This window comes from Saimiri boliviensis, chromosome 6, assembly GCF_048565385.1.
Source record: "Saimiri boliviensis isolate mSaiBol1 chromosome 6, mSaiBol1.pri, whole genome shotgun sequence".
In the NCBI taxonomy this organism is placed as follows: Eukaryota; Metazoa; Chordata; class Mammalia; order Primates; family Cebidae; genus Saimiri; species Saimiri boliviensis.
The window spans coordinates 15,122,028-15,136,698 of record NC_133454.1 but is presented as its reverse complement, the minus strand read 5'-3'; the positions used below and the strand labels follow the sequence as shown (position 1 = coordinate 15,136,698).

The 14,671-nt window shown below is 37.7% G+C and overlaps 1 protein-coding gene across 1 annotated transcript in view; it reads left to right on the top strand.

The window, feature by feature from the left end:
* CCDC81 (coiled-coil domain containing 81) overlaps positions 1-7,153 on the top strand; it is a 42,598-nt gene extending 35,445 nt beyond the window's left edge. Inside the window, exons 15-16 of the mRNA XM_010345643.2 lie at positions 3,985-4,110; positions 6,352-7,153. Of these exons, the coding sequence (XP_010343945.1) occupies positions 3,985-4,110; positions 6,352-6,493 (268 nt within the window). The 3' untranslated portion in view covers positions 6,494-7,153. The remainder of the gene's footprint in view (positions 1-3,984; positions 4,111-6,351) is intronic.
* The last annotated feature ends 7,518 nt before the right edge of the window (positions 7,154-14,671 follow it).

The window sequence follows — 14,671 nt, the reverse complement described above, 5'->3', positions numbered from 1 at the left end:
CTTGAACTTCTAAATTCAAGCGATCCCCCACCTCAGCTTCCCAAAGTGTTGGGATTACAAGTGTGAGCCACAGCACCCGGCCTGATCAGTCTTTTTAATTTTAGCTGTTCTAATAGGGGCATACTGGTGTCTCAAGCTTAACTAGCATTTCTTTAATGACTAGTGATGTTGAACATCATTTCATATGCCTATTTGCCATCCATGTATCTTCTTTGGTTAAGAGTATAAAGTATCAATTCAAACCTTTTGTTTATTTTATAAATTGTTTTCTTATTGTTGAGTTTTGAAAGTTCCTTATATATCCTCTGTACAAGTCCTTTATCTATTTATAAAACCTAAACATGCCTGAAAGGAAGATATCTTTCCCACTGATTTTTTTAAAAAAATTATTCCCTTAGGAAATAATTCAGCTCCTCTTTAGCTTCTGTTTTCTAGTAGTGGAACCACCATCAGTTGCCCCACAGTGGCTTTGCCCATCCTTGTGTGCTTTCCACAGTCAGATCTGGGACCCTTTATGTTTGTTGCTAAGACTATTGCTACTTCCTCTTCTGCGTCTAGCTGTTTGCTTCTCTAGTTATTTCCTAAACTTGGAATCAGGAGGGTTAAACTCTGTCACTTTTAAGTTGTATGACTTGGGCCAGATCACACATAAGGTCTCTGAGCCTTATTTTCCTCATATGAGAAAGAAGGATAATCACATCTGTCCCTCCTACCCTTACTGGGAGAATGTGAGGACATTTTTGGGAACTGTAAAGCTCTGAACAAATCCTTGTTTTTGTATTGGTCAGATCCTTGTTTTCTGTTTACATATTCTTTACTGGTTATTGCATTTTCCCTTATCTTTTCCAACTCCCTGCCCTTCTCTGGTTCATCTCAACATGTGATCTTAGATTCTCTTGTGACAAACAGAAGGCTACTTTCTTTCAGAAGGAATAATTTAGTCAATGTGATCCAGACAGGACTGCTAAGCTATTTATACTTGTTTTTTTTTCTTTTTGCTCTTATTTTCAAAAGTAACAATTCATGCTCATTAAAAAAAGTCAGCTGAAGATTAGCTGGGTATGGTGGCTCATTCCTATAATCCCAGCACTTTGGGAGGCCGAGGCGGGCAGATCGCTTGAGCCCAGGAGTTTGAGACCAGCCTGGGCAACATGGTGAAACCCTGCCTCTACCAAAAATACAAAAATTAGCTGGGTGTGGTGGTGTGCACCTGTAATCCCAGCTACTAGGGTGGCTGAGGCACAAGAATGCTTGAACCTGGGAGGCAGAGTTTGCAGTGAGCTGAGATTGTGCCACTGCACTTCAGCATGGGTGACAAGAGTGAGATTGCCTCAAAAAAAAAAAAAAAAGGTTAATAATCTCCCCTACTAAGTAGCCTATGTATATGTGTATATTGCTTAGAAAAAAATTTTAAATTATTTTTGTAAAAAATAATTTAAAACGTAGGTTACATATTAACTTTATTTTTTACAAAAAACTAAAACCAATTTTTCCTATTTAACCAATATGCATATATATTTCTTCCACTTTTGTAAATGAAATTGTCTATGAGATCTTATATATTATCGGCAAACTAATCTTTCTTTAACCTAACAATGTCATATACAAGTTAGGACATATATATAAGATTCATTCATCTTTAATAGCAGCATATTATCCATAATATAAATGTATAATTTAACTTTTGCATTATTCATGGACATTCACTTTGTTTCCAGATATTTTGTTATTACAACAATTCTGTATTAAACATTCTTAATATACATTTTTTATACTGGTTCTTTTGTTTCTATCAAATTCCCAGCAGTGGGGCTGCTGGGCTGGATCAAGTGTATGGTACATTTAATTTTCCTTTTTTTTTTTTTTTTTTTTGAGACAGAGTCTCTGTCACCCAGGCTGGAACACAGAGGTGGAATCTTGGCTCACTAAAACTTCTGCTTCTTGGGTTCAAGGGATTCTCATGCCTCAGCTTCATAAGTATCTGGGACTACGGGTGTATGCTACCACTCCTGGCTAATGTATGATACATCTGAAATACTACCAGATACTGACAGTTAAATTTCCTAGAAGGTATAGAAGCTTGCTTCTCAGCAATGTTGTGAGAATGCTAGTTGTTCCCAGCACCATCTCTGCCTCATTTTCTTACTTTCTAGGTATTTAAAATTTTAACCTATTCTTTAAAAAATAATGTATCAATGGACAACAAGCAAATGAAAAAATAATTAACAACATGAGTTATTATGAAAGTGCAAACCAAAATCACAGTGAGATACCATGTCACATCCATCAGGATGGCTATTATGAAAAAAAAAAATTGTTGGTGAGGAGAAGTAGAAACCTTTGTGTACTGCTGGTGTGAACGCAAAATGGTACAGTTGCTATAGAGAACAGTATGGTAGTTCCTCAAAAAATTAAAAATATAACTACTATATCATCTAGTAATTTTTTCTGGGTATGTATTCAAAATAACCGCAAGCTGATACAGCCATGTTCATAGCAGCACTTTTTATAACTGTCAAGAAGTCGAAGAATCCCAAGTATCCATTGACAGATGAATGGATAAACAAAATGGAATGTGTGTATATACATATATACAAGGTATAATGGAATTGTTATTCATTCTTAAAAAGGAAGAAAGTTGTAACACACGCTGTACCATGGATGAACCTCAAGGTCATTATGTTAAGTGAAATAAACCAGTCACAAAAAGAGAAAATACTGTATGAATCCACTTATATGAGTTATCCAGAGAAGTAAAATTCATAGAAACAGAAAGGAGAATGGTAGTTGCCAAGGACTAGAGGAGGGAGAAATGGGGAGTTGTTTAATGGGTGCAGAGTTTCAGTTTTGTAAGGTGAAAGCATTCTGGAGATCGGTTGCCTAACAATGTGAATGTACTTAACACCAAATAACTGTACACTTGGAAATGGTTAAGATAGTATGTTTTGCTATGTGTTTTTTTAAACCACAATTTAAAAAAATCTATGAAAAGAAAAATAACTTATGAAAAAAGTAATAGGTGCTCTTCAGTCACTGAGCTCCAATTACGTGATCAGCACTGGCACTTTCTGTGTATCATTTAGTCTTTATAACAACCACACAACAGCTGTTGAATCAATGCTTGTTAGATGAAAAGGTGTGCCGTTTTAGGAAAAAGTGAGACAGTACAGAGGACATTAACTGATTTTTGCTGGAGGATCCTGACACCCAGTGGCTGTTGCTACCTGTAACAAAAAGCCCTTCAGAGCAGGCTACATCAACAGTTATACTTTGAGAACTGACAGTACACACTTCAGTTTGACAAGAAATAGACATCCATAATTTGAACCAGGCTTAAAGTAATTCACAACAGTGGTGACGGTGCTTTTGGAGACCAGTGATAGAAACACAACACTGAGAATATCTCCACATGAAGAGAAAGACTATACTGCTGTCACTTCTTTGATGACATGGCTTTCACAAAACATTTGTTTTTTTTCTTGCCTTTTTCACAATGTTACTGTATTCTCTATTTTCTTTTCCCCTGCTTAGTCACTTCTATTTATTTTCTCTTTTTCTAGACTTTTATTTGTATACCTATCTGTTTTGCCGTGTAAAATGCCTGCAGTGATTGGTAGGCTGAGTATTGGCAGCTGAGAGACTGGACTGAAAGGAAAGAAACGTAGAGTATAGGAAATCCATTTGGGATGATTCTTCAGATGAGTTAAATTAGCCTCAAAGGAAATTAATGGTTTTACAGGCTGAAGTTGTTAACTGAAAAAGGGTTTCAATCCCATTAAACCAAACCAGGATTGAAGATGAAAGACCTCTGATCCATAAATTGAGAGCTAGGAATTTCACTATGCTTTTCCAGTATTCATGCTTTTTAGTATAAACAAAATCAGAAGGTTTTTTTGTTTAATTTAACACAAAAGGAATGGGGATCCCAAAGCTGGTGCATGCCCTTCCAAGTATTATGGAGTCAGGCTGTTCTTTTTTTTCCAGGCACTTAGCAGACAAAACTGCTGAGCTGGAGCGAGTAAAAAGAATCAACCAATGCTTACAGGAGGACTGGGAAAGGAGTGCTGCGATGAAGCAGCAGCGAGACCTGGAGGAGAAGGCTTTCGAACGGTAATGCCTGATTAAAACCTCAAAATCTTCCTGCTCCTTGTTTACTTTCCTCTAATCCTGGGATGGGAATAGCTTTCAAGTGCCAACTCCACTTGATTGGTAGTGGCTGCCTATAGAACTCTGTGGGGAAAGCAAATCTGTATTCCATGGGAAATACTTCTGTGATTGATTAGAAATGTCTGTTATGGACATGGGATTGGAGAATGCTGAGTTGTATGCTAGGTATTTACTAACCCTGCTCTAATATTTGCCTCTGTTTAGGGTGGCTTTTTCTTTTTGTGGAGGGTGAAGATTCTCTTTGGAAATAACTATCTGGAAGCAGGGGGAGTGAATTTCCAATCTGAACATTTTCAAGGCTTAGGGAATGGTTATTTAAGGGTAGGGCCAGGGGTTATAAGATTGGCAATTGGAAAAGAAAGGTGCCTATTATGGAGTCAACCAAGAACAACCTTCTGAAATTACTATATCTCTTTCCCTTCTCCTCAGCTTAAATATTCACATCACTACTGTTGTATTACACTTTGAAAAAACATTAAAACACAAATGTAAGGTATGATTTTATAGCATTTGATGAAACAGATCAAGTCTATACAAATTATTAAAATCAAAATATACCAAAATAATAGTTTAAACTGCCAATTATCAATTAATTTTTAATCATGGATAAAACCTGTATAATGGATCTTGATGTGTAACTCTACTTTTCCTTTCAGGTTTTCTTGTAAAGCATTTCTCACTTGTTTTTCTAATGAGTAGAACCCAAAACAATGAAAGTATTAGTGATGATATGGAAAACAGGTTCTAAAGGAGAAGTGGAGTAATTTGGCCTAGAGAAAAGGAGGGGAAAGGGCAGTTGGGGATTTTAAGCTATTTTCTCAGTGATGTGGGAAGGCAGGTAAAAGTCAGTGAGATCAATGACAGGGAGATTTTTGTTGTCTGGGAATAGTGCTTGGCTGACATGGTGATAAAGGATTGAGAAGACACAGGAAATAATGTTGAGTGGCAGGCTAACAAATCTACTCCAGGTATATGGTGGAGCAGACTTGTCTGAGGACCTACACCAAGTGTGCATAGAGACTTGACAGGCAGCAGTAGGAAGAAGGAATTGGTTGGTATAAAAAGAAAATAAAGCAAAAGTAAAACCAAAGTCCATATGTATACAGTTAGCACATTACCAAGCCAGGCAGGTCTTCCTCTGCTCACTTCTAAGGTAGTTCATTCCTTTTCCTTTTAAGACTCCCCTTGATAATCTTTTTAAACAGAATTCTGGCTGGGTGCCATGGCTCAAGCCTGTAATCCCAGCACTTTGGGAGCCTGAGGCAGATGGATCGCTGGAGTTCAGAAGTTTGAGACCAGCCTGGGCCACATGGTGAAACCACATCTCTACCAAAAATACAAAAATTAGCTGGGTGTGGTGGTGCACAACTGTTGTTCCAGCTACTTAGGAGGCTGAGGTGGGAGGATCACTGGAGCCTGGGAAGTTGAGGGTGCAGTGAGCTGTGATCACACCACTATACTCCAGCTTGGGTGACAGAGGGAGACCCAGTCTCAAAAAAAAAAAAAAAAAAAAATCCACTTACGGAGAAATTTTGATGGCGTAGAGGAGCACATGAGGGATTGTCTTGCATAAGGAAAAACTTTCAAAGGGGAAATCAATTACACTGCCTCTTTATCTCTGCTTCTAATTGATTTTGTCTTCCTCTTTGTCTCCACTCCCTCTCCTGCCCTTAATTCTGCAGAGGCTTCTGGCCTCCTGGGACATTTCATTGTACGTCCACTCTTAACTTTCTGCTGTTAACTGATAACCAGCAACTTAATGGTTGATCTCCCTTTCAAACACTGTCTCCTGGGAGCTGAAAAGGGAGAGGTGTAATTTGTGTGGAAAGCAGTCAACACAGAGGCTTTGGAGCCACTGTCTGCAGGCTGTGTGACCTTTGGCAAGGTCTCAGTAGCCTGGGGTGGTTGAGGCAGGGGACGGGTAGGGTCAGACTGTTATGAAGACACAAATCAGGGCCTTTTATTCAGTGGAGAAAGACAAGCCAGCAGAGATTTGGAAGCAGGGGATGCCAGGATGGGTTGCAGTGCAGCATGCGGATTGTAAGCTCAAGAGGACCGTAAACTCTTGAGAGCACAGACTAGGTGTTACTTTTCTTTTGTGTACCTCCCACCACACCAGCTTCCAAGTTGGGCCTCCAGGGGTTCCAGGAACCTGCTGATCTGCGTTTGCTCTCCTCTCCTCAGGGCTTCAGACAAACTGTTTCTCCTAGACCAATGTGAGAAGTATCGGCGCTGCAAGCAGTGCCAGAGGCGCACCTCCAATGTGGGCGAGAGCAACCTGTGGCCCCTGAACAAGTTCCTGCCTGGCTCCCGGTTGCTTGTGTAAAACTCAGTTTGGATCTGCATTTCCCGGGGACAGTTTTTATCTTTTACATGTTTGGGGGTGATTGTGAAACTGCAAATTTTTACCTCAGAGAAAAAAAATCATTGTTTAGGTTTGGTGCTTTCATTAGATTGCTTGTTAAGCCCTTATTGAATTCACTCCTGCCTTCCTCCCATCCCCACTTATTTCCTATTCTTGTCTCTGATGGCAGTGAAGGTGTCTGAATGGTCCCCAGGGCTAGAACCTGCTGCCACAGGGGCTGGGAAAGGGACCCAGCTTCATTATGGCTGCTGTGGTGCTGCTGACCCAGCCCTGCTACTCCCTTTCTGACTTTGTGTACGAAACTTTTTTCGTCTGTAATGAATAGTGGCATAATAAATATTTTCTAAGGGCCTGACTGTACAAGACAATTCATTATCTCATTCCTCCTCCCCCAGCCCTAGACTTTTCCAGAGGGGTATATGTATGACCATCACAGAAATGGGTTAGACTATTTACCTCAGGGGGTCAGAACACTGCTTCCTCAGTTTTCTAATTGATGACATACCTGGGACTTTACTGGGGCCTCCCAAGACACTATTCCCTTGTCCAGCTATTCCTAAGCCCTTGGAATAAATGTGCACTGTGAGGTTAGTCTCCCATTACTTCACTTGCATTCATTCTTAAGCTGTAGGTGCTGTTCAAGAGGACTCACCTCCCTGTCAAAGGTCCGACTTTCAGTTAAGGTATGGCTGTTCTCAAATAAAATCTTTCATTTATCTTCATACTTTCTTCTCTTCTTCCTGCCCTGTCTGACCAATTGAAGTAAAATAGAGTGAAGTCTAGATTTCTGAAATACAAAAGCTGGGAAGGAAGTAACTTTGACTATTTGCTTTCTGCCTGCCCCATCTCTCCCTTGGGAAATGAGGGAAAGTTTTGTGGGAAGATGTTTGTGAATATTTAAACTTTTGTTTTGCAGTACTACAAATATAAAAGAGGAATGTGTTAAGCCCTGAATAGTTATAAGCATTCACTCAAGCTGATATTGGGCAAATTTTGTTGCTAATATTATCTTTTTCTATGAAAAGAAGCATACCTGCTGATGGTCACAATTTTTTGGAACCTCTTTCCTAATCTTTCTCAATTTCTACCTTTCATTTCCTCAAAAAAGTCATTCTACAGAGGGCCAATCATTAACCAATATTTAAAACAATAGGCTTTCCCCAAGACTGCCTGACCTGTCTGAATCTACATCTGCTGCACCCTTTAAGTAATTTGTCTCTAATATATAATAAGTTACTATAATAGTGTTGTACTAGTATTTTTTAAAATATAGACTGCCTTGTTAAAGGAAAAAAGTTAATTTTGGTATATTCAGTTGAGCAGATTTAACTTCATGCACCTTTTTACTGGAGGAATTGAACTTATAAATTACTGTCATGGGTAGCAGTCACTACTACAGTCAGACCCTTCAAAAATTGTTTTTAAAAATTACATATTGACAAATTATCGTTGTATATATTTATGGGGTATAGAGTGATATTGTGATTTTTCTTATTGCATTGTAGGTTTTGGGGTACATGTGAAGAACATGCAAGATTGTTGCATAGGTACACACGTGGCAGTGTGATTTGCTGCCTTCCTCCCCATCACCTATATCTGGATATTGTGATTTTTGAACACAACGTAGAATGATTAAATCAAGTGAATTTACATGTCCATCACCTTAAATATTTAACTTTTTGTGATGAGAATATTTAAAATTTGTTTTCTTAGCGATATTGATGTGTACAGTACTCATATTCACCACACTATGCAACAGATCTCAAAAATATATCAAACTTGGCCAGGCACAGTGGCTCACGCCTGTAATCCCAGCACTTTCGGAGGCCAAGGCAGGTTGATTACCTGAGGTCAGGAGTTTGAGACCAGCTGAGCCAACATGGTGAAACCCTGTCTCTACTAAAAATACAAAAAATTTAGCTGGGCATGGTGACATGCTACTCAGGAGGCTGAGGTGAGAGAATTGCCTGAACCCGGGAGGCAGAGGTTTCAGTGAGCTGAGATCACACACTGAATTGCAGTCTGGGCAACAGAGCAAGACTCTATCTCAACAACAACAAAAAATCCAACTTATTTTTCCTATCTGAGGCTTTGTACACTTTGACTATCATCTCCCCATTCCTCCCATCCCCTACCTTCTGGGTATTCTCTGCGTGTATGAGTTTTAGATTCCACATATGAGAACATGTGGTATTTCTCTGTGTTTGGTGTATTTAACTTAGCATAATGTTCTCCAATGCTATCCACATAGCCTCTACTTTTTATTTCTATGAGATCAACTATCTTTTAGATTCTACATGTGTGTGGAACATTCAGTGTTTAACTTTCTGTTCCTGGCTTATTTTACTAAGTTTCAATTCCATCCATGTTGCCATGAATGACAGCACTTCATTCTTTTTCATGGCTATTATTCTATTGTGTGTGTATACATTTTCTTTATTCATTTATCTACTGTTGGACACTTGGGGGATCCCATAGTTTGGCTATTGTGAATAGTGCTGCAATGAACATCTCTTTTGACATACTGACTTCAAATATTTGAGACAAATAACGAGAAGTGAGATTGCTGGGTCATATGGTAACTGTATTTTTAGTTTTCTGAGGATTCTTCATACAGTTTTTCATGACTGTACTAATTTATATTCCCACCAACAGTGTACAAGGGTTCCCTTTTTCCCATATCTTAGCCAACACTTATCTTTTGTCTTTCTAATAATAGCCTTCTAATAGGTGTGAAGTGACAGCTCATTGTATTTTTAATTTTCATCTCTCTAATGACTAGTGATGTTGAGCATTTTTTCATGTATCTGTTAGCACTTCATATGTTGTCTTTTGAGAAATGTTTATTCAGGGTTCTTGCCCATGTCTTATTTTCTTTTTATAGAGTTGTTTGAGTTCCTTATATATTTTGGACATTAACCCCTTATCATATGTATGGCTTACAGATATTTTTCTCCCAATCTTTAGGTTGTCTCTTCATTCTATTAATTGCTCTCTTTGTTGTGTAGGAATTTTTTATTTTGATGTCATCCCATTTGTCCACTTTTGCATATGCTGCCTGCATTTTTGGATCAAATCTAAAAAATCATTGCCCAGACCAATGTCACGTAGTTTTCCCTAGTTTTACAGTTTCAGGTTTTATCTTTATGTCTTTAATTCATTTTGAGTTGTTTTTTGTATGAGTGAGATAAGGGTCCAATTTCATTTTCTTGTCTATGGATATCCAGTTTTCCCACTACAATTTATAGAATATCCTGTCCTTTTCCCATTGTATATTCTTGGCACTTTTGGTGAATATCAATTGACTGTAGATACATGGGTTCATTTCTGGGTTCTTTGTCTGCTGGTTCATATGTCTATTTTAATGCCAGTGCCATGCTATTTTAATTACTATCAGTTTATAGTACAGTTTGAATTATATAGTGTGATGCCTCAAGCTTTATTCTTTTTGCTCATGATTGCCCTGGCTATCAGTTGGTTTTGTGGTTCCCTATGAATTTGAGGATTGTTTTTTCTATATCTATGAAAAATAACATTGGAATTTTGATAGGTATTGAACTCAATATGCAGATCATTTGTGTAGTATAGATATTTTAACAATATTAATTCTTCCATTACATGAACATGGGATATCTTTCAATTTACTGTGTCTTCTTAAATTTCTTTCATTAATGTTTTATAGTTTTCTGTATACAAATTTTCACCTCATTGGTGAAATATATTGCTCAATATTTTATTTCTAGCAGCTACTGTAAATGATATGTTCCTTTGACTTCTTTTTTGGAAAGTTGTTAGTGTAGACCAGGCATCTCCAAACTTTTTACACAGGGGGCCAGTTCACTGTCCCCCAGACTGTTGGAGGGCCGCCACATACTGTGCTCCTCTCACTGACCACCAATGAAAGAGGTGCCCCTTCCTGAAGTGCTGCGGGGGGCCAGATAAATGGCATCGGGGGCCCCATGCGGCCTGCGGGCCGTAGTTTGGGGACGCCTGGTGTAGAGAAATGTTACTGACTTTTGTGTGTTGATTTTGTATCCTGCAACTTTACTGAATTTTTAAAATCAATTCTAATGGCTTTTTGTTAGAATCTTTATGGTTTTTCTTTTTTTGTAGAGATGGGGTCTCACTATGTTGACCAGGTTGGTTTCAAACTCCTGGACTTAAGTGATCCTCCTGCCTTAGCTTCCCAAAGGGTTAGTATTACCGGCTTGATTCAGCACACCTGGCCTAAGGTTTTTGGTATGCAAAATTATGTTGTCAGCAAATAACAATAGTTTTATTTCTTCCTTTCCTATTTAGATGTCTTTTCTTTCTTCTGCTTTATTGCTCTAAGGACTTTCAATATTACATTGAACAAGTGGCAAGAGTGCACATCCTTGGTCTAGATCTTAGAAGAAAGCGTTCCAAGTTTTTACTGTTTAGTATAATGTTAGCTGTAGGCTCAATATATATGGACTTTATTGTGCTGAAGTATATTAATTCTATAATTTGTTGAGTGTTGAGTGTTTTTGTCATGAAAGGATGTTGAGTTTTGTCAAATGCTTTTTCTGCATTTAATGAGATGGTCATATAATTTTTGTACTTCATTCTGTTAATGTGATATACCATACTTATTGATTTGAGAATGTTGAACCATTCTTGTAACCCAGGGATAAATCCCACTGGATCATGGTGAATAATCCCATTAATGTGTTGTTGGATTTGGTTTGCTAGTATTTTGTTGAGAATGTTTGCATCTATGCTCATCAAGGATACTGGCTTACAGTTTCTATTTCCTGTGATGTGTTTGTCTGGCTTTGGGATTAGAGTCATACTGGCCTCCTAAAAAGAGTTTGAAAGTATTCTCTCATTTTTTTTTTTTTTCCTGAGACAGTTTGTAGAGAATTGGTGTTCATTCTCCTGTAAATGTTAGATAGAATTCAGCAGTGAAGCCATCTGATCCTGGGCTTTTCTTTGGTAGGACACTTTTTATTACTGATTCAATCTCCTCACTCATTATTGGTTTGCTCAGATTTTCTATTTCTTCATGATTAGTCTTGGCAGGTTGTATGTGTGTTGGAACACATCCATTTCTTCTAGGTTATTCAAATTTTTGGCATATAATTGTTCATAATAGTCTCTCATGATCCATTGTACTTCTGTGTTGTCAACTGTAATATCTCTTTATTTCTGACTTTATTTGAGTCTTTTTACTTTTTCTTTTCTTGGTTAGTCTAACTGAAGGCTGGCTGATTTTATCTTTTCAAAAAATGAAATTTTAGTTTCTTTTCTATTGTTTTTCTAATCTCCAGAGCAAAAATAAAATAGAGATTAGATTATTTATGCTCTGATCTTTATTATCTCTTTCCTTCCACTAACTCCGGCTTAGGATTTAAAAAAAAATTTCCTTGAAGTGTAACTTTTAGTTATTTTTAATTTTCTTTCTTGGTATACGCATTTATTGCTAGATACTTTCCCCTTACAACTGCTTTTGCCACATTCCATAAAGTTTGATATGCTGTGTTTTTCTTTTGATTTGTCTCAGATTTTTTTAGATTTCCCTTTTAATTTCTTCACTGGCACACTGATTGTTCATGAGCATGTTTAATTTCCATGTATTTGTGAATTTTCCAAAATTCCTCCTGTTAGTGATTTCTAGTTTCATACCATTGTGAAACCTCTGGTATAACAAGGTAAAAACTAGAAAACTTCTGTATAACGAGGTAAAAACCTAATAGCATTGTGCATTGGTTGTTAGAAGAACAAGGTAGATTCCTTCTGGTAAGTTTAGCATGGCACAAAGAGGGAAAGCTTTTTGAGGAGATGAAGCTAAATTTTAAGGATAAATAGGAAAAAGCCAGGTGAAGAGAGGAAGGGGTCATGACAACAGATATCAAGGCTGTGTGCTCCAGTCTGTTAAGGCTCAGATGGAGGCATGGTCATACGAATTACATAGATACGAGGTCTAATATGTTTTCTATCATTCAACCATTTTAGTAATCAAACTTTATTTTAGTCCTTCACTAAACAGCTGATTTCTGAGCAAATCTTCCTAAGTTGGATCTTCTTTACTGATCCTCATTGTTAACGATTATTCTTGTATTAGTCTAACTCTATAATTAGCCTTGACTTATTATCATCAAGTTCTCTCTTTTCCAGAACTATGACACAGCCAGATCAGGTTAATATATCAAAGGATTCCCTATTTCAGTGGTTTTCAATGTTTTGGACAGTCAAGGACTCTTCTAAGAATCTGATGAAAAATATATACCCTTCTCCTAAAAACAGGTACATGCTCCTATACAAGATTTTGCATCCAGTTGTAAGTTTCCTAGAACCCCTAGACCACAGGCTAAGAATCTCTGTTCTAGATGGCTTTCCTTCACCATTTTTACAAGCTCAGGCTTTCAAAAGCAAAGGATTTAATTTGCTTTTGAAATTTTCCTTTAACTTATAGTTTTTGTTTTTTCCCCCCTAAAATTTGGTTATTTTGCCTTTTTTTTTTTTTTTTGAGACAGAGTCCCACTCTGTAGTCCAGGCTGGAGTGTAGCAGCGTAATTTCGGCTCACTCCAACCTCTGCCTCCCGGGTCCCGGTTCAAGCAGTTCTCCTGCCTAAGCTTCCCAAGTAGCTGGGATTACAGGAACATGCCACTATACCCAGCTAATTTTTGTATTTTTAGTAGAGACAGGGTTTCGTCACGTTGGCCAAGCTGATCTTGAACTCCTGACCTCCTGATCCACCAGCCCCGGCCTCCCAAAGTTCTGGGATTACGGGTGTGAACCACTGCACCCAGCCCCCACCTTCATTTTTGTATAGTTTTGCTGGCTACACAATTCTAGATTGACATTTCCTCTCAGCCCTTTGAAGATATTCTTATTCTCAGGTTTCTTCTCTAACAGCTGTTAGAATTTTCTAAAATGTGCAGACTGCTTCCTGGCCTTGGCATGGGCCACTGCTGTAAAGCCCTATTGCTTCCTTCCTTCAAAGAGCTGGGAGAAAATGTCCATGTAGAATTGTATACCCAGCAAAACTTTTAACAACAAAGGCAAAATAAAATAATTTTAGAAAAAAAGCCAAAAAAGAAACCTAAAGAGAAAAACAAAATATAGTTTACTAACAATAAGGGAAATGGATTCACAGTGAGAGAATGCATGTTTTCTAGCTTATATAAAACATTTATCAAAGTTGATCAGATACTCAAAGGAACCTCCAAAAAAAGAAAAAAATTTCGGATAGATAAACCTCAGAAAGAATAAAGCTGCAAGAAGGAATAGTGAGCAAAGAAATTGATAACATGAATAAATTTAAATATTGATTTTTACAAATAATAATGTCCAATTTATGGCATGAGAAGACTAAGATGCTTGACAACATTAGTAGTTAAAGCATAGTGGATTCCTTGAAGAGGCAGGAAAAGATTCTGAGCCATGTTTGAATTTCTCTAAGTTATTTAAGCACTAAAAGAACAGAAACAGGGTATGTAATAGACCATATGTATTAGAGAGGCAGACTCCAGAGCCAAAATTGAAGGATTCAAATCTTAGCCCTTGCAAAACTACCTACTGGGTATTAATGCTCACTAACTGGGTGACAGGACCAATCATTCATACGCTGGGTCACTCAATATACCCATGTAACAAATGTGCATGTGCATCCCCTGAATCTACAATGAAAGTTAAAATTAGTTTAAAAAGTTTCATCCCGGTCATTTACCAGCTGTCTGACCTTGGGCAAATTACCGTTCTGTGCCAAGGTTTTTAAAGTCAGGACCGTAGAAACGATACTAGTATCTAATTCGGAGGGTTTTTTGTATAACATTTATATAACGCTTCGAACAGTGCTTAACCTAAAATAATATGTGCTAAGGAAGTATTAGCCTCAGTGAAAACTTCCAAAACAGTACAGGAAAAATCTTAACCCAAAAGAGGTCAAGAAAGGGTAAAAAACATAGAAATATGGGTCAAATAGCACAAAATAACAGGGCAAAAATGCAAACGAGCTCTTTTTCAGCTAAAAGTCAAAGTCTGTCAGACTGGATTGATGGGGGGAAAAAACCCGCCAAACATGATGTTCCCGAGACATACTTAAAACACGAAGCAGGTAGAAAAAGCTAACACCAGTCAGAGTCAATGGCTGCGAAATCTTCGCCTACCTTACC